Source organism: Oryx dammah, unplaced genomic scaffold (assembly GCF_014754425.2).
Source record: "Oryx dammah isolate SB20612 unplaced genomic scaffold, SCBI_Odam_1.1 HiC_scaffold_13, whole genome shotgun sequence".
NCBI classification, from domain to species: domain Eukaryota; kingdom Metazoa; phylum Chordata; class Mammalia; order Artiodactyla; family Bovidae; genus Oryx; species Oryx dammah.
The window spans coordinates 39,162,685-39,186,198 of record NW_024070197.1 but is presented as its reverse complement, the minus strand read 5'-3'; the positions used below and the strand labels follow the sequence as shown (position 1 = coordinate 39,186,198).

At 46.6% G+C, this 23,514-nt stretch overlaps 1 protein-coding gene across 1 annotated transcript in view; it reads left to right on the top strand.

Moving 5' to 3' along the window:
• Positions 1-3,258, top strand: part of ADGRG5 (adhesion G protein-coupled receptor G5) — a 16,500-nt gene extending 13,242 nt beyond the window's left edge. Inside the window, exons 9-11 of the mRNA XM_040254125.1 lie at positions 1,161-1,167; positions 1,261-1,786; positions 2,163-3,258. Coding sequence (XP_040110059.1) covers positions 1,161-1,167; positions 1,261-1,786; positions 2,163-2,269 — 640 coding nt within the window. The 3' untranslated portion in view covers positions 2,270-3,258. The remainder of the gene's footprint in view (positions 1-1,160; positions 1,168-1,260; positions 1,787-2,162) is intronic.
• The last annotated feature ends 20,256 nt before the right edge of the window (positions 3,259-23,514 follow it).

The window sequence follows — 23,514 nt, the reverse complement described above, 5'->3', positions numbered from 1 at the left end:
AAGTGTGACTTAGGACTCTTTGAATGTGTGTTTTATTATGGTTTCTCCGAGGAAGTGTGACTTAGGACTCTTTGAATGTGTGTTTTATTATATAATTTGCTGACATGGGCAAAATAACTGAAGTGACACTTCCATAGGACAGGAAGTGGGTCAATGCCGAGGTGTTAGTGAGCCCCCTCAACTAAGAACTGGCTTCTCCTGAGTCTTCCTCACCTCTCCCCCACTCCTCTTACCCTGGATTTTGCAACTTTCATTTACTTGCATTTAAAAAACCCTTACTACATATGTATGTATTCTTACAAATTTTTTTACACGTTTTATTTTTAAGTTGAAGTATGATTGACATATAGTGAAAGTGAAAGTCGCTCAGTCATGTCCGACTCTGCTATAACCATGGACTATAAAGTCCATGGACTTCTCCAGGCCAGAATCCTGGAGTGGGTAGTCTTTCCCTTCTCCAGGGGATCTTCCCAACCTAGGGATCAAACCAGGTCTCCCACATTGCAGGTGGATTCTTTACCAGCTGAGCCACAGGGAAGCCCAAGAATACTGGAGTGGATAACCTATCCCTTCTCCGGTGGATCTTCCTAACCCAGGAATTGAATCGGGGTCTCCTGCATTGCAGGCAGATTCTTTACCAACTGAGCTCTCAGGGAAGCCCATATAACACTTGACATATAACGCTATATTAATTACAGGTACACAGCATAATGGTTTGATATTTATATATATATATTGCAGAATGACCATTGCAATATGTGTAGTTAACATCCATCACCATATGTAGTTATAGAACTTATTTTTCTGTGGTAAGAGCTCTACTCTCTTAGCAACTTTCAAATATGCAATGCAGTATTATTTATTTTTATTTTATTTTTAACTTTTTGTCCACACTTCACAGCACGTGGGATCTTAGTTCATGGACCAGGGATTGAACCTGTGCCCCCTGCAGTGGAAGCATGGAGTCTTAACACCTGGTGGTTGTTGTTGGCCAGTCATGTCCAGCTCTTTGCAACCCCATGGACTGTGGCATACCAGGCTTCCCTGTCCTTCACTGTCTTTGGGAGTTTGCTCAGACTCGTGTCCATTGAGTCAATGATGCCATCCAACCATCTCATCCTCTGTCACCTGCTTCTCCTTCTGCCCTCAATCTTTCCCAGCATCAGGGTCTTTTCCAAGAAAGACCCTTAATGGCTGGACTTCCAGGGAATTCCCCTGCAATGCAGTATTACTAACGATAGTCATCATACAGTACATTAGATCCCCAAGACTTACTTATTTTATAACTGGAAGTTTGTACCTTTGACCCACTTCACCCATTTTTTACCCAGCCCCATGCCCTGTGGCCTGGCTGGAAAGCCAAGTTCAGGATTTTGCCATGTGTGCAGTCAGGCAAGAAATGATGGGGACAGGATTCAGGAGACAGTCCAGAGGCCTAGGAGACCGTGGCTTCCCCGCCTCGGGCCTTGGGAGCCATACCCACCCCAGCACTTACCCCTCCCCTGCAGATGCTGGGTGCAGAGCCCCTGGGTGCACAGTGTCCTGGTCATGGGCTATGGTGGCCTCACATCCCTTTTCAACCTGGTGGTGCTGGCCTGGGCGCTGAGGGTCCTGAACAAACTGCGGGCACAGGAGAAGGCGCCAGGCGCCCGGGCCTGCCGGGATGCCATCACCGTGCTGGGCCTCACCGTGCTGCTGGGCACCACCTGGGCCTTGGCCTTCTTCTCCTTCAGTGTCTTCCTGCTGCCCCAGCTCTTCCTCTTCACCATCTTCAACTCGCTCTACGGTAGGGCCTGTGGATGGCGAGGAGGAAACCCCTGGGGGCTGGGTGGTGGACAGCAGGTACTGGTCTACTGCTGAAGGGCTCCAGGTCAAGGGGGCAAGTCAGGGGCTGAAATTTGGCCCCAGACAGGCTGGTTTGGGGCTACGCCAGCCCACAGGAAGGGGATACCACCTTGTTATTTGCACAAAGGCAACCTATGGGCTTGCAGCTGGTCCTCCAGCTCCTGCGCTCCATCCCTTTTGACTTCCTAGACTGAGTGCTTCTGAGCATGACTCCTGGGCCTCAGGGAGGCCTGGCTCACCCCGACCAAGAAGGCCCCTGGGTTTGGAGGGAGGCCCCAGGCGGCTCCATGCTCCTGCTGACCAGTCTTTTCTTGCAGGTTTCTTCCTCTTCCTATGGTTCTGCTCTCAGAGGTGCCGCTCAGAGGCCGAGGCAGAGGCCGAGGCAGAGATGGAGGTGTTCACCTCCTCCCAGATGGTGCAGTAGCCTGGATGACCTGGACTTCTGACCCGGCGCTCCCAGCCTCTCTGGCTGCCTGCAGAAGAGAAGATGGCAGGCCAGCTGCTGGAGGCCAGAGGCCACTGTCACCTCTTGGGGGCCTTTTCCACCTCCATGGCTTCCCCAGGCCCAGAGGGCAGGATGTTGCTCTACCTCCTCTGGCATTCTGCTCCGAGGCAGGTCAACCCCACATGGGGGCAGCCAACTGGCCCCTGGTGCCTCAGGCCAGCTGGCCAGGCCTGTGACCAGAGCACTGGTCGCGGAGTCAAAAGGTCATGTTTCAGCGCCTGGCTCTGAGTCTCACTATCTGACCTTGGACCTGTCATTTCTCACTGACCCTCGGTTTGCACATCTGTGACCTGGGGACAGATGGCTCTGGTCTTGCCCTGTCCCAGAGCTCTGTGAAGATTGAATGAGACCAGGGAGGAAGAGGTCATAGTGGGGTGGGGCAGCTGGCCTAGGGCGGCTGGGGGCAGGGTCTTGACCAGCCTGTCCTGGAAAGGCCTGCTGGGCCCTGCTTCCTTCCTTGGGGAGAGGGTCATCCCAGGCCGGGAGTCCCCAGCCCAGTGCTTAGAGACCCACCTAGTGCTTGAGACCTCATCAGCCTGTGTCCGAAGTTTCTTTTACTTTTGCTCCCAGATTATGTGGACTAACTCCAAGCCCACCTTTCCTGAAGATTAGAAGATCCTGTCCTTCCCAGAGGCTCCTCCTCCAGTGCTCCCCAGGCCCCTATAGGCCATTTAGACTAGTGACTGGGGCCATAGGACTTCCTGGAGGTGGGAGGGGAGTGCCTCGTTCCCCTTCATCTGAGCTCCAGTGACCAGGCATTTTGATGACTGGGCAGGCTTGAATTTCCCCTGGTAGGTGTGAGGATGTGTGTTCTAAATCTCACATTTGTTGGTCTATGCTCTTGGAGCTGGGAGGCGCCTACAGTATTTATAAATTGGTATAAATTATGCGAGTCTCTTGTCATGCTGCACATTCTTGTTTTCTCCTTATTTGCTATGTTAGCTGTCACTGCTGTAGAGAATCGCCATAGCCCTTGACCTGTCCTGATAGACAGAGGAGACCACTCATGAAGCCAGCGCATTTCCCAGGCTTCCCACCAGGGGGCGATGTTGGCCCACATCAGAAGCCGGTGGGTCCAAAATCAATGGAGATGCTGTGGTCGCTGTCTGTGGAGATGACACACCAGACAGAGAGGCCCTGCCTCCAGGACTGTGCGTGCTGAGTGACCAGCAGGAGGAATGCCAGTCCTGCCTACATAGCCACTTCTCTTTCCCAACACAGCGCCCGGTCTGGGCATATCTGGCACTGGAGCAGTGGGCTGGGACGGGGTCTCAGCGACTGGCTCTGGGCCATCAGACAGATTTTGGTGACTTTGAACATCACAGGGCGGGAACTGGGGCCAGATCCCTTTTCTCCCAGGGGGCCCCTCTGCCCTCTGTTAATTTCTTACACGAATAGCCTTTCATTAGGTGGTGAATGGTTCAGTTCCAGAGCTGGACGGCCTGGGCTCAAATGCCAGCCCTGCCACTTGCCAGCTGTTTGACCACGGACAAACCATTCCACCTGTCTGCGCCTGACTTTTCCCTGTGTAAGACAAGGGTAATAGTAATATCTGTTTAGAAGGGTAAATAAAATAACCCATATAAAGAGGCTTCAGTTCAGTTTAGTTGCTCGGTTCAGTTTGGTTCACTCGCTCAGTCGTTTCCGACTCTTTCCAACCCCATGAATCACAGCACGCCAGGCCTCCCTGTCCATCACCAACTCCCGGAGTTCACTCAAACTCACGTCCATCGAGTCGGTGATGCCATCCAGCCATCTCATCCTCTGTCGTCCCCTTCTCCTCCTGCCTCCAATCCCTCCCAGCATCAGGGTCTTTTCCAATGAGTCAACTCTTCGCATGAGGTGGCCAAAGTATTGGAGTTTCAACTTTAGCATCAGTCCTTCCAAAGAACGCCCAGGACTGATCTCCTTTAGAATGGACTGGTTATAAAGAGGCTTAGCAGAGGGTAAGTAAGTGCTCAGTGAATGATTACTGCTATCATTCATATTTTTTGTTATTATTGTTAGCAGTGCCACCTGAGTTTCGGAGGCTGATCCACCTAAGGTCCAGCTCCTCTCTGGGCACATCCTGTGTCCCTTGGCTTTGCCACTTTCCCCAGAGCTGCCTCTGCCCCAGCCTTGCTGGCCTTTGGTCATTTTAGGAATATTCTCCACGTGGTACAGCCTCCAGGCCATTGCCACCGATCACCCTACCCCTCTGTTCCCCAATTCTCTGATCTAGTGATATTGTCAGGGGCTCAGTTATCATGTCTCCCATGAAATCTCTCCAATTTTCCCACAGAGAAGGTCTCTCTCCCACTTTGACTCCAGGCAGAGTGTCCCCCTGCCTCTATCAGGGTGATGTGAGTCCCCATCCAAGCTCCCCTGGTTTGGCCAGCTCCGGCTTGTACCCAGCTCCCCAGGCCTTGGGATGAGTCCCCATTCCAATGAGAATCTCGAGAATCATGGGAATCTCCAGCCCCTCTCTTGGGCAGCTCCAGGGAGCAGTGTCCCAGGCTGACCCCGCAGCCCAGTAAAGCAGGGCCTTGCCTGGGAGCTCCCTCCCCCATCCCCACCCCAGCGCGGACCTGGCCTGTTAGATCCTACCAAGCCTGGGCTGCCAATGGAGGATTTGGCCACAGTGACACGGAATGGGGCTAGTAATTCTAGGAGACAGCCCCAGGCATGTGGCCCTGAGCCCGGCAAGGGTTCATGCTCTGGGCAGGGACCCAGTTCCCAGAAATGCCCCAGCTGGGTGTAGAGGCAGGGATGAGGGAGCCCTTGCGGGGCCCCTGTGTCCTCCTCTCACTCCCAGCAGGGTCCTGGCCTTGCCTGGACTCCACATCGGGCACAGCGCTCAGGGGCTTCCAGACTTAGCAGGAAGATGGCAGGGGTCGTGTCTGGGCAGGACCACTGCACAGGGCCAGAGACTCTGAGGAGGCACCTGGTGAGGGATGACAAGTTGATGCCAGAAAGGCCACAGACTAGCAGTTTCTGTGTTGGTTTGCTGCTGTTTTTTCAGAAAGGCATAGTGTGTGTACAGGGGGAGGAGTGTTGAATGAGTGTTGCCCAATAAAGCACAAGATGCTTGATTTGGGGGACAGATACAAAAAAAGTTCACCGTTTATCTGAAATTCAAATTTCATCCTATAGATCTCCATCTGCTTATTCTTCCTTTAGTTCTTTTGCTAAGCCTGGCAACCTGCTCTTTTTAAGTATAACTTTTGGCCGCTCTGGGTCTCCGTTACTGTGCACACTCATTGCGGAGCGCTAGGACTACCTGTGCACGGCTTCTCACTGGTGACTTCTGCTGCGGGGCCCGGGCTCTAGAGCTCTTGGGCTTCAGTATTGTAGCACCGGGGCTCAGCACTGGCGGCGCACAGGCTTAGTTTATGCTGCTTAGAAGGAGCACTGGCTCGGGGATCTGGGGCGTGCAGTCTTTACCCTTCACATCTATCCACCGTGTGCCAACTGGGGAACCCTCTCCCCCCTGGGTGAGTCCTGAGTTCCACTCAGGGCTTCTCTTCCCAGGCTCCCCTTGCCAGTCAAGGCTGCCACCAGGATGCTCGAGGGCTCTGCCTTCTGGTGCCCCGTCCCATCGACCATGGTCCAGACCTGGCCTCCATCCTCCTCTCCACAGCCCTCCCTGGCTTCCCACTCCCAGTCTGAGCTTTACTCAGAAGCCAGAGGGAATTTTTTCATCCTGTAAGCTGACATGTTTTTCTCTGCTGACACCCTTCCGTACCCTCCTCCTCCTCATAGTCAAACTTCCCACTGGAGCTCGACAGGCCCTGGGGGTCCTACCTGTGCTCATGTCTCCCACCATCCCTTCCTTGTCCTCCTTGTTCCTGTCATATTCAACTACTTCACGTTCTCTGAACAGGTCCTTTCTCACCTCCAGGCCTTGTACAAGCTTCCTGGAATACTGTCCCTCGGGTCTTTCATTTGCAGAAAGATGACAACACACCCTAGTGGTCTCAGTCTGGCAGCCTCTCCTGATTTCTCTGTCTGGACCAGGAAGCTGCCCTTGACCGGTAAAGCTGATTTTGGAGAGATAGCAGTGAGCAGTCCTGAAGAGAGATCTTAGTTCTCTGCCCAGGAATCGAACCTGGGTAAGCCTGGATGAAAACCAGGAATCCTAGTCCCCAGGGGTGGAGGTGAGATGCAAAGTGACCCTGGCTCTTTTCTCCCATTTGAAAGCAAGAATGTTTCAAGAAGACAAAAACTGTAAAAACAGGTACACAGTTTATTATTAGAGACACAGCATAAGGTGTGGGAGTGCACACAGAAGCAGTTTGTTTATTTAAGACAGAAGCAAGGCAGAGACACACACCTGGAGAGGAGTGCTGGCGTCCTGAATGAGGGGCGTGGTAAAGAGGCGATTCAGATCACTTCTACAGGACAGTCCTTCCTGGTCTTTGTTTACATTTGGCCAGTTGTTTCACTTTTTTCTTTATACCTGACTGGTCCTAGCACCCTCCCAAAGATACATGTGCAACTGTTTGCTAAGATGGATCCTACAGCAGAGGCCTGTGGGTGCATTCCATGCTTCTTCTGGAGGGCGCCCCCTTCCTTTTTGACCCCCAGGGAGCCTTCCTGCTCCTTCCTGCTCCCCAGTGTCCTTCCTGGACATTATACACATGCACGTGTGCAGATAGGAAAGTTTTTCTGACCTCAGGAGCAGGCACCTTATCTCTTTACTTAAGCAGAGCTCAGCTTTTGCAACTAGCTTTGCCCTTGGAGTGTTTGGGTGAGAACAAAGCTTCAGTTTTACTCCACTTGACAAACACCAGCTGTCCAGCCCAGGGGCCCCATCTATCTCCTACCTCAAAAGCTAGGATGGCTTCTTTTGGCTCCACAGCCTTTGCCCTTTTCTCATGACAGTAGTTGTGGATATCCATATCATTTAAAAAGTGAATTTTATCATCTGCAAGTTTACTTCGACCAATCTGACTTTTAAAAATTGATAGACTAGGGAGAAGCTGACAAATCCTCCAGCAACGTGGAATGTTTCAAATGCTTCTCTCTCTCTCTTTTATTAAAAAAATATATTATTTTATTTGGTTTTGCTGGATCTTAGTTAGAGCATGTGGGATCTAATTACCTAACCAGGGAAGACGGAGTTTTAGCCGCTGGACCATCAGAGAAGTCCCTCACATGCTTCTCTTAATTACGGATGGCAAAGCTGAACAAACTAGCCAAGATACAGATCTGAATGACATAAGAAACAGATTTGATGTAATGGACACTAATTGAATTTTGTCTCCCGTAATCAGATTCTCCTTAAGCACTTAAGGGCTATCTTTAAAAACTGACAGTAGACTAGATTAGAAAGCAAGCTTCAAAAAAAAAACTGCAAAGACTTGCTATTAGACCACATTCTTTGAACTCGATGAAGTGGAGCTAGTAATATCAAAAATATAATTTAAAAATCCCCACGTGTTTGGAAATTTGTCACTGGGATAAACAAATTGACCAAAGGAATGGAAAGGAGAGCCTGGAAGCAGGAGAAGGCATATGTGGGACTCTGGTATATGACAGTGGAAGCTGGCAGACCAGGGAAGGGGGAACCATGGGGAGCGGGTGATACGTGTGGGAAAGAAGTCCTCTCAAATCTCAGCCTTACACTGGACTCAAGAATCAGCTCTAGGGACTTCCCTGGTGGTCCAGTGGTTAAAACTCGGGGTTCCACTGCAGGGGGCGCAGGTTCAATCTCTGGTTGGGGAACTAAGATCCCACATGCCTTCCCAAATGGCCAAAATCTCAAAAAAAAACCACCCAAAACCAAAAATAAAAACAAAACCCCAAAAAACAAGAATCAGCTCTAGATGAATTAAGGGTTTACATGTCAAAAGCACACCTTTAATACTGTTTGAAGAAAATATAGATTAACATCTTTCTGACTTCAAGACGGGGCAAGACCCCTTAAAGAAAACATCAAAAAAGTGTTAACCATGATGAAAAGCCAGATACAATTGACCACATGCTAATTTGTGTTTGAGACAGAAGCCATGGGGCTTCTTTTCTACATCTGTGATGTAGAAAACAAACATGGTTACCAGGGGGAAAGGCAGGGGAGGGTTAAATGGGAGACTGGATTGACATACACATACTACTATATAGATTCAATAGAACTAATAAGGATCTACTGTAAAGCACAGGGAAGTCCCCTCAATATTCTGTAATGACCTATATGGGGAAAGAATCTAAAAAAAAGAGTGGCTATATGTTATGTGGGCTTCCCAGGTAGTGATAAAGCATCCGCCTGCCAGTGCAGGAGCCAGAAGAAACTCGGGTTCGATCCCTGGGTCGGGAAGATCCCCTGGAGGAGGGCATGGCAGCATTCTTGCCTGGAGAATCCCTACGGACAGAGGAGCCTGGCGGGCTACAGTCCATGGGGTCTCAAAGAGTCGGGCACAACTGAAGTAGCTGAGCACGCTCATGTATGTATATGTACAACGGATCACTTTGTTGTACAGCAGAAATGAGCACATTTTAAATCAACTATTCTCCAATAAAAAATTCTATTTCCCAAAATACACCTTAAAGGACAAGCCATATTTGGGAAAAGATGTAAGCACAGAGTTGGTATCAAGATCCCCTATGGATCAGTAAGAAAAGATAAACAACTTAGGGGAAAAATGAGCAAAACCCATGGACTGGCATTTCCAAAAAATTGAAAAAGCTCTGGCCAGATAACATGCCATGGCTTCAGCTTAAAAACCCTGAAATACATAATCAGCGGCCACATACTCTGAAAGGAAAGTCAAGTCGAAGTCAGGTCATTAAAGTAATGGTAGCCTAGGATCACTTAATGCATTTTCTCTAATAAACTTTGAGATTTCCATTTGCTCACTTCTTTATACCTTAGAAACTCTTTGCTATGTTCCCAGAAATCTTGGGTCTCTTCCTTAGTCATATGTTTGTCCAGGTTAGATACATTAGGTTCTGGGAATATAACTTAAGCTGGGGTCCCCAACCTCTGGGATCTAACATGTGATCTCAGGGCGGGGTGGGGGGGGGCTGCTGATGTAATAATAATTGAAATAATGTGCACGATAAATGTAATGTACCCTGGTGGCTCAGTGGTAAAGAATCCGCCTGCAATGCAGGAGACCTGGTTTCGATCCCTGGGTTGGGATGATATCCTGGAGAAGGGAGTACTCCAGTATTCTGGCTTGGAGAAATCCGTGGACAGAGGAGCCTCGTGGGCTATAGCCCACGGGGTCACAAACAGTTGGACACGACTGAGTGACTAACACTTTCACTTTTTCACTGGTTCAATCATCTCCAAACCATACCTCCCCACCCCGGTCTGTGGAAAATTTGTCCTCCATGAAACCAGTCCCTGGTGCCAAATGGGCTGGAGACCGTTGACTTAGAGGCAGTGCTTGATGCAGTGCCTGGGAAGAAGGAGTGTGGGATCAAAAGAGATCCAAGACAGCCTTGCAGTCCAAAGGCTCGCCACCTGCTGACCAGCTGAAGTCTTGCTCCGTATGCACTGTGGTCACCGACTAGGCACACATTTAGCTGAGATTTGACCGCCTTGTGGGCACCAGGCCCTGTGCTGTGGGTGTGAGCTGGCAGGAAGTCGATGTCCCCTCCCAGGTCTGCGGGGCCCCGGGGCGGCTCTGTAGGAAGAAGCAGAAAAGCTTCTGGAAGACGCCCTCCACTGCCATCGCCACAGAGCCCACAGCCACCATCTTCCCCATTTTGCTGCCCATCCTCGTCTCCATCTTGCTTCTGAGAAACAATGAAAGTAAGCATGGCATTGCTACACTTGTGAGTTTTCAGGCTTTGCTTCATCTGAGCCCCATTCCGCTCACCGGAATCCTGGTGAGAAGGAGCCCTTACTGTGTACCCGATACTTCCTACATATATTAGCTCACTTAATTTTCACAACAGGCCTGTGATGTAATTTTGATTATTATCAGATTCTTTCCACCCATGAGGAAACTAAAGCACAGAAAGGTTAAGAGACTTGCCCAAGGTAGCATAGTACTCAGTGCTGGAGCTGAGATTCAAATTAGCCTCTGACTCCTTATCAGAATCATGAAGGGGTGGGAACAAGCCCATCAGAGGGCGAGTTCTGCGGAGCCAAGGGCTGTGTGTATTTGTGCTGTGGACCCACCGGGGATGCTCAGAAAGTCAGCCACAACTGTCTCAGCAGGATCTGTCAGGGAGGCAGGGAGCTAGCCTAGGAGGGAATCTGAGACAGTCTGAGTTCAAATTCTGGCTCTGCAACTCACTCACCATAGACCTTGGGAAGCCTCTCGAGGCCCCTCTGAGACTTAGGTTTCTCGCCTGTAAAATGGAGGCTTAGTAGCTATTTCCAAGGCTGCTCTGAGGGGCCAGGGAGAGGTGAGTTTGACTTGGTCAGGAGTAGGCCCTTCAGAAAGGCAGAGGAACCAGAGATCAAATTGCCAACATTCGCTGGATCATCAAAAAAGCAAAGTGTTCTAGAAAAACATCTATTTCTGCTTTATTGACTATGCCAAAGCCTTTGACTGTGTGGATCACAATAAACTGTGGAAAATTCTGAAAGAGATGGGAATACCAGACCACCTGACCTGCCTCTTGAGAAACCTGTATGCAGGTCAGGAAACAACAGTTAGAACTGGACATGGAACAACACACTGGTTCTAAATAGGAAAAGGAGTACGTCAAGGCTATATATTGACACCCTGCTTACTTAACTTCTATGCAGAGTATATCATGAGAAACACTGGGCTGGAAGAAGCACAAGCTGGAATCAAGATTGCCGGGAGAAATATCAATAACCTCAGATATGCAGATGACACCACCTTTATGGCAGAAAATGAAGAGGAACTAAACAGCCTCTTGATGAAAGTGAAAGAGGAGAATGAAAAAGTTGGCTTAAAGCTCAACATTCAGAAAACGAAGATCATGGCATCTGGTCCCATCACTTCATGGGAAATCGATGGGGAAACAGTGTCAGACTTTATTTTCTGGGCTCCAAAATCACTGCAGATGGTGACTGCAACCATGAAATTAAAAGACGCTTACTCCTTGGAAGAAAAGTTATGACCAACCTAGATAGCATATTCGAAAGCAGGCATTACTTTGCCAACAAAGGTCCGTCTAGTCAAGGCTATGGTTTTTCCAGTGGTCATGTATGGATGTGAGTTAGACTGTGAAGAAAGCTGAGCCCCGAAGAATTGATGCTTTTGAACTGTGGTGTTGGAGAAGACTCCGCAGAGTCCCTTGGACTGCAAGGAGATCCAACCAATCCATTCTAAAGGAGATCAGCCCTGGTGTTCATTGGAAGGAGTGATGCTAAAGCTGAAACTCCAGTACTTTGGCCACCTCATGTGAAGAGTTGACTCATTCAAAAAGACTCTGATGCTGGGAGGGGTTGGGGGCAGGAGGAGAAGGGGATGACAGAGGATGAGATGGCTGGATGGCATCACCGACTCGATGGACGTGAGTCTGAGTGAACTCCAGGAGTTGGTGATGGACAGGGAGGCCTGGTGTGATGCGATTCATGGGGTCATGAAGTCGGACACGACTGAGTGACTGAACTGAACTGAACTGAACTGAGGCCCTTCAGAGTGTGAGTTAACGCTGGTCTGCTGCCTCGCACACCACTCGTGCTGTGAGCTGTCCGAGGACATTTAGATGGGAACCTCAGCCTATGGGCCAGAAGTCAGCACCTGGAGTTAGGGTGAAGGTAGGCTCCTTAGCAGGGCCAGGATGGCCAGAGCTGCCAAGCCAGGCTCGGGGGCGGTCATTCCTATCCTGACCACCAGGGGTCGCGGTTGACCACTCCTGCCTTTCTCTCTGGTCCCAGAGCCCAGAGGCAGCCTGCAGAGGACTTTGGGGGATCCCGACATTCCTGCCAACTGCAAGATGGGAACATTTCCAGCAAAAGTGCATCTGAGGCTCTGACCTGGCTTTCCCAGATCTGTTAAAGAAAACTGGTAGATTTTCCCATCCTTCTGTGGGAATGTCTGCTGTTCTTTTATCCACCCATCTGTCTCTGTTCATTCATTCGTCTGTCCATCCATTCATCGTTCTATCTATCCATCTGTTCATTATTCCTTTATTTTCCATTTAATTTGTTCATGAATACACTTATCTGTCCTTTTATCCAGCCACCACCTGGCCATCCGTCCATTCATCCTCCCATCCCCCCAATACCCAACCTCTGTCTATCTGCCCTCTATCTGTCCCACATGCGCAGAGACTACGCTGGGGCAGGCTTGCTCAGCCTGGGGCTCCCCATGCAGGGAGGAGGCCCAGCTGCTGCTCACACTGCCCCTTTCCCCCAGGCTCACCATCTGGTGGGACCAGGGATATACCAGGCAGTGGTAACATAACCTGATGTTTGTGGACAAAATTGGGGTAGCAAAAATGTCACATTTCATTATTAATTTTTATATCACATTAGACTCCAAGGTTTTCCCACCTTCTGCATGGGGATTGACATTGGTGGAGAAGGCCTATGAGTTAAACAAAAATGAGAGGCTTATGTTGCTCCTGGAAGGAAAACGGGGAAAGGGCCTCTGGTTCAACTTCAGCCTCATAGTCACTACTTTGATGGCCTTGTATTGGAGCCCATGGTGTCTCTTAGTCAGCTGGCTCCCTGTTCCTCCCCAGGGTTTGCTGGGATGCTTTGATGAGAAGTTACCTGTTAAAAAACATCCCAGACCTTCCTCTCCAGCAATGGGAGCCTCTCATCTCAGGTGGGTCCTGGCTTTGCTCTATCACCCCAGGAACCCAGGCTGCAGAAGCACAAACCAACCCAGAGCCTGGAGCCTGTGGGCTGGGCTGCTTCCTTCAGTGGGCTGTTAGGGGAGGGTGAGGAGTGTAACCCAGGGTGGCAGGAAGGCTTCTTTTTATAATTTATTTTTACTTTTGGTCGCCCTGGGTCTTTGTTGCTGTATGTGGGCTTTCTCTGGCTGCAGTGAGCGGGGGCTATTCTTTGCTGCAGAGCATGGGCTCTATGCACACGGGCTTCAGAAGCTGTGGCCCATGGGCTTAGTTGTTCTGCGGCGTGTGGAATCTTCCCACACCAGGAACCGAACCCGTGTCCCCTGCATTGGCAGGTGGATTTTAACCACTGGACCACCAGAGAAGTCCAGCAGGAAGGTTTCTTATGAGAGACAGCTTCTATCTGAATAGAGAAGAGAGAGGAAGGGGAGAGGTTTAGGGGTAAAAGGAAGAGAGAGAGAGTGCAGACACGTGGGCTTGGGGGGGAAGATAGGGGAGTCAAGAGAGAAACCAGAGGGGTAATGGCTCCATCGTTGAGCTTGGGCAGTAGAGAGGTATTGACGCTCTTTGACCAGGTAAGTCTTCCATCTGAGTGGTGTTTCCAAAGGGCCACTGGCAGTGGGTGGAGACAGGTTGGAGGGACATCCAGGGAGGCATAGCTGTCTCTGGTTGTCCTTGGGTGGACCTGAAATGCATCCAGAGTTGTGCTGACAGCAGGCATGGAGGGAGGGACGAGACTCAGAGGGGCGTCGGGAGGGGGAACCCATAGAATGGAAAGCTTGCCTGGCCACCAGGTGGGCCGGAGTCATCAAGTCTGATGGTGGGTCCTGAATGGTGGGGTGGCTTGTCTGTAACTGTGGTGGGGAACTCACAAAGGGAGAACAGGTGGTGTGTGCGCATCAGTTTTGTTGATGTAATCCTTTATTGGTGAACATTAATAAATTGTAAACTATAAAGAGTTCACAGGATATACACACAATTTAACCAAAATTATAGAGCAAATTGCCATGTGACTCCCCTGCTCTGCCCCCTGAAACCTCCATCCTCCTTTCTCCACCCCACACCTTCCTGCACAGGGCAGGAGAACGTCCTGATGTCTAGAGGCATCACTTCCTTACTAGTACTGACGGTTTGACCACCTGTATCTGCATCTCTGAACAACATAGTTTTGGTTTTTCTTATTTTGGAAGTTTATATAAACAAAATCCACGTTTCTTCACCTTACCATTAAATTTGTGGGATTCATCTGTGTTGTTGGATGTAAACACGTTTTTTTCAAGTTCATTGCTGTATGCTATTCCAGCACGGGACAACACTACAGCTATGAACCCTTTCTCCTGTGGACGGATATTTGGGATGTTTGCAGGCTGAGGTATTGTAAGCGATGAGTGTTCTTGTATATACATAGAGGTGCATATTAATGTTTGTGTTGCTCCAAGCTATGTATCTAGGAGTGGAATTTCTGAGCTACAAGTCATCTGCGTCTTCAACTTTACTAGACTATGCCATTTTTCTGAAGTGGTTGAGCAAATTTTCAGTTCCACTCTGCTCGGATGAGTATCCCTGTGGCTCTCTGGTGCCACACGTGCGTGCCTGCTAAGTCGCTTCAGTTGTGTCCGACTCTTTGTGATCCTATCTATGGATTCTAGCCCCCCAGGCTCCTCTGTCCATGAGATTCTCTAGGCATGAAACCTGGAGTGGGTTGCCATGCCCTCTTCCAGGGGATCTTCCTGATCCAGGGATTGAACCTGAGTCTCTTAAGTCTCTTGCACTGGCAGGTGGTTTTTTTTTACCACTGGCACCAGCTGGGAAGCCCTTGCTTAATCTGCTGAGTGTGTAGTGGTATCTCACTGTTACTGTAAGTTGCATTTCCAAGGCAATTTAATGAGGTAGAGCATCTCTTCATATATTTATTGGCTGGTTGGATTCATCCCTCCCCTTTTAAAAGCATCTGTTTAAATCTTTTGCCTATTTTCTATTGGATTGCTTGTAACATATGGCCCTGGTGCCAGCATCCCTCTAATTTTGGCCATTGTGCAGGGTACAAAGCTCCCACTGCTAGAGAGCCAGTCTGTCAATGTTCTATCCAGGGTCTTTTCCAAAATTGTGGAAAAGACTGGAATGGGGGCATGATAGCTGATGGACGGGCGCCCTAGCTCCTGACCTTCACAGAGACAGCTCTCGACTGTCTCAGGAGTCCTGGAGGTCCCACCGCCTACATCAGTGACCTTGATAACGTCCTGGCATTGGGATGTCCACCTGCCCTGTCTCACTCTCTCTACCCCTCACTCCTGCCTTGAGCATCATCTTCTAGACACCCAAGCCCTTGTCTCAGTCTCCCTTCTCCTCTTGTTTTTATTGATTTTTAGGGGATATTTATATATTCTGGATATGACTTCTTTGTCGGTTATATGATTGCAATTATATTCTCCCACTCGGTGATCTTATTCACTTTTTCCCCCTGCAGTCTTTTTTTAAAATAATAGTTATTTTTGGCCGTGCTGGTCTCCACTGCTGCACGGGCTTTCCTCTAGCTGCAGAGAGGGGGCGCTAGTTGTGGTGCAGAGGGCTCTCATGGCGGTAACTCCTCTTGTTACCGTCCCTGGGCTCTAGAGCTCGGACTCCGTAGTTGTGGCACATGGGCTTAGTTGCTCCAGGCATATGGGATCAGGGATCAAACCTGTGTCTCCTGCATTGGCAGGCGGATTCCTTATCACTAAGCCACCAGGGAAGCCCCAACCCCCCACCCCACCCATCGTCTTTTTATGAACAGAGATTCTTCAGCTTATTATGTTCTAGGTGATTAAATATTTATCTGACGGCCAGTGCTTTTTGTGTTAAATTCTTCCCTACTCAAAGTCAGGAAGGTATCTTTCTAAATCATTGCCAAGAAGTTTTGCAGCTTTTCACTGTTGGGTCTTTAAATTTACCTGCACTTGATTTTTGTGGCTTGTATAGGGTTGAATTTTGTTTTTGTTTTTTCCTCCTGTGGAAATCCAGCTGTCTGAACACCATTCATATAAACTCCAGCCTTTCCTTGATGCTCAGAAACACCAGCTCTGTTGTAAATCAGGCAGCCACATATATGTGGAACTGTTGGTGAGTGCTCTGGTCTATTTCTGCATGTCCCAATTAAATTTTAGAACTGTATCTGAACTGTGTGCATTTCTGGTTAGATTTATTTCTAGCCACGTGATCTATTTTTGAAGTGTTGTAAATGGTGGTGGTTATATTAGTTATCTATTAACATGTAACAAATTATCCCCAAACTCGGTGGCAAAACCTCGAGCATTTATCATCTCCAGTTTTTGTGGATTATACACCTACCTGGTGGCTCTGCCTTAAGGTCTTTTATGAGGTTGCGGTCAAGTTGATGGCTAGAGCTGTGGACTTACTTTTTTTAGTGTACAATTTCAATAGTTTCTAGTATTGAGTGGACCCAAAAGTTCATTTGGGTTTTTTCCATAAGACGTGGTTGTGCAGAATTGTGCAGCCATCATCACAGTCAATTTTAGAATATGTTCATTACCCCAAGAAAGAAACCTCATACCCATTACCTCATTTCCGTTTCACCCAAGCTTCCAGCATCAAGCAACCATTGATCTACTTTCTGTCTGTATAAATTTGCCTATTCAGCACATTTCATAGAAATGGATTTATGCAATATGTGGCCTTTATAACTGGTTTCTTTCACCTAGTACATTTTCAAGGTTTTTCCATGTTGTAGCATGTGTTCCTTTTCATTGATGAATAATATATCATTGTGTGGACATGCCACACTTTTATTTATTTTTTAATCTGTTGGTAAATATTTTGCTTTTCTTCCACATTGTTAATAATGCTGCTATGGGTACTCAAAAGTTTTTGTGTGAATATACATTTTCAGTTCTTTTGAGTGTATACCTAGGATTGAAATTGCAAAGTCATATTACAAGTCCATGTACTAGGGCTGTGGTCTTATCTAAAGGCTTTGATTCCCATGATGAAAAGCTGATGGAAGAGGCTCGGTTCTTGTCATCTTTGAAGAAAGAATTCAGCAAAGAGACCAATATTGTGAAAAAGTGAAAAGCATTGTTTGTGTGGAAGAAGTAACAATACAGGTGTGCAAAGGCACAGAGGCAACCTCAAGGTGAGTAGCCCAATAGAGGCAGCTTAGGTGGCTTATATGGAGGCAGTTTCCATTTGTTTTGTTTTCCTAGTCAATCATCTCCATATTTGGTCCTGGTGTGGCCATGCATCTCCAGCAGGTGTCTTCTTCATCCTTTCATCCTTCCCCTAGACTGAAGGCCTTTTCTGTGCATGCGTCAGGCTGGGAAATCCACAAGAATGCATCCAATTCAAGACCCAATCCTCCCACTGGTATCCCATTTTGAAATGTCAGCAGGAGACCAGCTGCAGCTGCCCAGCCTGGGGCCAATCTTCCTCCTACCTCGGCTTGACTTGTGAAGGGGACCAGCAGGGCTGCCTCATGACATGACAGCTGGCTTCCCTGGGAGGGAAGTAATTTGAGAGGCAGAGCGAACACCCAAGATGGGAGCCCCAGCCTTTTAATAACCTAATGTCAGAAATGACATGTCATGATTTCTGCTATGTTCTATTCATTAGAATATAGATCATAAAGAAAGATGAGCACCGAAGAATTGATGATTTTGAACTGTGGTGTTGGAGAAAACTCTTGAGAGTCCCTTGGACAGCAAGGAGATCAAACCAGTCGATCTTAAAAAAAAATCAACCCTGAATGCTCATTGGAAGGACTGATGCTGAAGCTGAAGCTCCAATACTTTGGCCACCTGATGCAAAGAGCTGACTCATTGAAAAAGACCCTGATGTTGGGAAAAATTGAAGGCAGGAGGAGAAGGGGATGACAGAGATGAGATGGTTGGATGGCATCACTGACTCAATGGACATAATTCTGAGCAAATTCCAGGAGATGGTGAAGGACAGGGGAGCCTGGCATGCTGTAGTCCATGGGGTCACCAAGAGTCAGACATGACTGAGCGACTGAACTGAAGTTACTAAGTGCAGCCGACACAAGAGGAGGGGATTACATAAAGGCATGATAGCAGGAAGCCAGAATCATTTTGGACCATTATAAAAATGAATAGAACCTGTTACTGTGACTTTTTAAAAATTTTATTTTCTAATTGTGGCTACTATACAGTATTACCGGAGAAGGCAATGGCACCCCACTCCAGTACTCTTGCCTGGAAAATCCCATGGACGGAGGAGCCTGGAAGCCTGCAGTCCATGGGGCCGCTGAGGGTTGGACACGACTAAGCGACTTCACTTTCACTTTTCACTTTCATGCATTGGAGAAGGAAATGGCAACCCACTCCAGTGTTCTTGCCTGGAGAATCCCAGGGATGGGGGAGCCTGGTGGGCTGCCGTCTATGGGGTCGCACAGAGTTGGACACGACTGAAGTGACTTAGCAGCATATAGTATTCATAATGATGTTTTAACATTGTTTTTTGTATCCTGCAAACTTATTGAATTCTCTTGTTAATTCTAATAGATTGTCAATTTTTAAAAATAGGTTTTCAATTTTTAAAAATATACTCATTATCACATCTATGAATGGTGAGGTTTTTTATTTTTTTTTATGCTTGTCTGTCTTATCTCACTTCCTTTTCTTATTGCACAGGCTAGGTCTTGACAGAACAATACAGAACTGGCATAGTAATAGCAAGCTTCCTTATCTTGCTACCAAACTCAAAGGGAAAGTTTTTGACAGTTTCACCCTGAAGTATAATATTTGCTGTAAGTTTTTTTTCAGTATGTACCCTTTATCAGATTTAGGAAGTTCCTCATATTTCTAGGTTCCTAAGATTTTTTTTTAAACCACGAATGGATATTGAATTTTGTCAAACATCTCTTTTTCATACTTTGCAATGATCATTAGAACTTTTGTTGTTATTCAGTCGCTAAGTTATGTCCTGCATGGATCACAATAAACTGGGGAAAATTCTGAGACAGATGGGAATACCAGACCACCTGACCTGCCTCTTGAGAAATCTGTATGCAGGTCAGGAAGCAACAGTTGGAACTGGACATGGAACAACACACTGGTTCCAAATAGGAAAAGGAGTATGTCAAGGCTGTATATTGTCACCCTGCTTATTTAACTTATATGCAGAGTACATCATGAGAAACATTGGACTGGAAGAAGCACAAACTGGAATCAAGATTGCCAGGAGAAATATCAATAACCTCAGATATGCAGATGACACCACCCATATAGCAGAAAATGAAGAGGAACTAAAAAGCCTCTTGATGAAAGTGAAAGAGGAGAATGAAAAAGTTGGCTTAAAGCTCAACATTCAGAAAACGAAGATCATGGCATCTGGTCCCATCACTTCATGGGAAATAGATGGGGAAACAGTGGAAACAGTGGCAGACTTTATTTTGCGGGGACCCTAAAATCACTGCAGATGGTGACTGCAGCCATGAAATTAAAAGACGCTTACTCCTTGGAAGAAAAGTTATGACCAACCTAGATAGCATATTGAAAAGCAGAGACATTACTTTGCCAACAAAGGTCCATGTAGTCAAGGCTATGGTTTCTCCAGTGGTCATGTATGGATGTGAGTTAGACTGTGAAGAAAGCTGAGCACTGAAGAACTGATGCTTTTGAACTGTAGTGTTGGAGAAGACTCCACAGAGTACCTTGGACTGCAAGGAGATCCAACCAGTCCATCCTAAAGGAGATCAGTCCTGGGTGTTCTTTGGAAGGAGTGATGCTAAAGCTGAAACTCCAGTACTTTGGCCACCTCATGTGAAGAGTTGACTCATTGGAAAGACTCTGATGCTGGGAGGGATTGGGGACAGGAGGAGAAGGGGACGACAGAGGATGAGATGGCTGGATGGCATCACCGACTCAATGGACGTGAGTCTGAGTGAACTCCAGGAGTTGGTGATGGACAGGGAGCCCTGGCGCGCTGCAATTCATGGGGTCACAAAGAGTCGGACACGACTGAGCGACTAAATTGAACTGAAGTCATGTCCTGCAGCATGCCAAGCTTCGCTGTCCTTTACTATTTCCTGGAGTTTGCTCAAACTCATGTTTATTGAGTCAGTGAAATTAAGTTTTGTTATTATCTTTACCTCTAGTAATGCATTTTTGCCTTAAAGTCTACTTTGTCTTTTACAAATAAAGTTATACTAGCTTTTTGAAAACTAGTATTTTTATTTTATTGCCTTAAAATGTTCTCTATTCTTATGTTTTAGATGTGTTCGTTCATTTTTAAACAACATAAATTTCTCCCCATCCAGTCTGAAATCTTTGCCTTTTAAGTGGAGCATTTAGTCCATTTATAACTAATGACTGTGTATAGGTAAATGTAAATGGAATGTACCTCTACTGTAAACATTTAGAATTAAATCTACTATCTTACTTTGTGGTACTTATCTTACTCATCCAATTTTTTTCTTTTCTTTCTGGCCTTGAAAGAATTGTCTGTATACGTTTTATCATTTAACTCATATCATTTACTCTGTTGATAAGTTTGAAATGATATACTCTTTTTCTATTCCTTTAGTGCAGGAGCTGGTAACTTTTTTCTGTAAAAAGCCCGATGGTAAATATTTTAGGCTTTGAGTGCCACTGATAGTCTGTCATAGATTCTTCTCTGATTGGATTTTTGTAGCCCTTTTCATATGTGGAAACCATTCTTATTTGTCAGGCCATTACCAAAAGCAAGCTGGATCTGATCCATAGAACAGTGTCCTGATCCTTGTTTTAGTGTTTACCCTAAATATTGTAACATGCACACTTAATTTATTAAAGCCTGAAATTAATCAAACCTTTATCATTCGCCTGAATACCCCATTGATACTATAACATTTTGATACTATTTGTTTCCCACTCCCAATTTTATGTTAGATTTTCTGGTATTTTCATTTCATTTTAAATTCCATTAGACTTTATGATTACTATTCCATACAACGTTTTATACATTTGTCCGTATTTTATTTATTTATTCATGGCTGCGCTGGGTCTTTGTAGCTGCGGGCTTTATCTGGTGAGGCGAGTGGGGGCTCCTCTCTAGCTGCGGTGTGCGGGCTTCTCATTGCAGCGGCTTCTCTTGCTGCGGAGCACAGGCTCTAGGGCACACGGGTTTCAGCAGTTTTGCTGAATGGGCTTAGTTGCCCTGCAGCATGTGGGATCTTCCTGGACCAGGGGTCGAACCCATGATCCTAGCGTTGGCAGCCAGCCTCTCAACCACTGGACCACCAGGGATGTCCTCTGTATTCTTTTAGCCACTTTCTTTAGTCCCTATTCTTTTTTTATACCCTCTACCCTCCCATCTAGATAATTTACCTTCTGCCTCAAGTACATGTTTAAAATTTTTCTTTAGTGAGGGTTTGCTGGTGATGAACTCTCAGTTTTTATTTGAAAGAAAATGTCTTTATTTGGCCTTCATTCTTGAAAGATATTTTAGCTGAGTATAGAGTCTAGGTTGGCAGTTATTCTGCTTCATTACATTCAGGATTTCATTCATTCCACTTTTCTATGGTTTCCATCATTGCTGCTGAGAATGCTTTATAAGTCTAATCACCATTGCTTTGAAAGTAAAAATCTTTTCTCTCTGGTTAGGTTTTAATATTTTCTCCTGATTTTTCTATTTCTATTAAATATCAATTTTTTGTATTTGTTCTGTTTGAGATTTTCTGGGCCACTTGTATCTGTGGCTGGGCCACTTGTACCTTGCATCAATTCTGAAAAAATACTCAAGATATTCAACTACCATCTCTTTAAATATTTTCTCCTCTCTCCTTGGGATTCTGATGAAATATACATTAGATTTTTCTCTCACTATATCCTCCTTGTTTCTTACCATCTTATCGGTATCCTCCATCTTTTTGTCTTTATGGAGTACATTCTCAATAATTTCTTCTGATCCATCTTCAAGTTTCTAGAAGTTTCCTTTGGCTCTTTAAAAAATGTGCTATGCCACTTTCTATAGTTTACTATTCCCTGAAGCTATTTTCAGCTTGTTGTCCATTTTTGTAGAATATAGTAAGAATTGTTTAATCCTCTTTTCTGATCATTAAAATATCTGCAGTAACCACGGATCTGTTCCTGCTGATTCTGACTTACACGCCCCCTTGTCTTTGTGTAGTTTGTCATCTTTGACCTGGTTATGGCTGTTGGCTTCAAAAAATTATTGTGGGACTTCCCTCAAGGAATGGATGTGTTCCCCTCCAGCCTTGTATTTATTTTTTTTTTAGTTATTAATATTAAAAAAATTTTAGTTTGTAAGACAAGTGCAGAGAAAAACAGCTAGCTGGGCAGTCAGGCAAGAAAAGGGAAATTTATTAGAGGGCAAAGAGATGGTGACTGGCTCTTAAGGAGATCAAGCATCCTCCCTTTCTGACAGGGTGGGTCCTTCTTATAGCCAATAATGAAAAACTCTCTGAAGGGATGGTCACGGAGCCAGATGTCTGGAATCTGGTGATCTCGCAGCTTTGAGAAGATAGGCACCAGTGAGAAAACAGCATGCTATTTGGGCAATTTGGTCAGTCGAGGATCATTTTGATTTTATTCTTTGTTTGCGAAGTTGACATAATGAGCCACCTGATCAGTGAGACCCCGTGAGGGCCCTATCATAGTTGATCTACAGCGTTGTTTTGATTTCTGATGTACAGCAAAGTGGTCCAGTTATACATATGTAAACATCCTTTCTAAAAATTCTTCTCCATTATGGTTTATCAAAGGGTCTTGAATACAGTTCTCTGCACTATACAGTAGGACCTTGTTGTTTTTCCATTCTATATTTAATAGCTTACATCTGCTAACCCCAACCTCCCACTCCATCCCTTCCCAACCACCTTGCCCTTCTTGTATTTGTCTCTGATAGGCAGTTGGGACGCTTACAGATGGAAAAACAGTAGTCGAGTTCACAGCTTGAGGCCCCCGGTCTGCCCCTGTCTGTTGTACCTGGGGTGACAAGTGTGTGCACGCCAGTCTACGCTCTCGTTCTCAGAATGGGCCTCTCCCCTTGCTTCTGCTCTTCTCAATCCCAAGTTGCTTTCTGGGGCCAAGGGCAGGGGCGTGAATCATTTCTGGTTTACCTTTTTCTCAAGGAGGGGGTCCCAACCTACATGGGAAGGGTCTACTTTACGTCTCCCCTCCCTGGACTGGTCTTCGGCCTTGACTTCTGTCCTGCTAGCTCTGAAGGCCCCCAGACTGAAGCCCAAGTGGGTGGTATCTGTCAATATCTTTCGTACGGAAGTGGCTTTGGTGTTTCTGTCGTGTTGTTTACCTCTCTGGGGTGATATTTTCTCCTCAGATTTAGCCTGCTGCTTCCCCACGATCTTTCTAGCTCTTCAATTAAATTTTTCTTTTTAACTCAACATTTTAAACTGTGTTCAGAGGTAAAACAAAGTCTGCCATTGCTGAAAACAAAAATCTCAAGATCAGTTTTAGATCTACTGTATTGGAGGTTCTGAG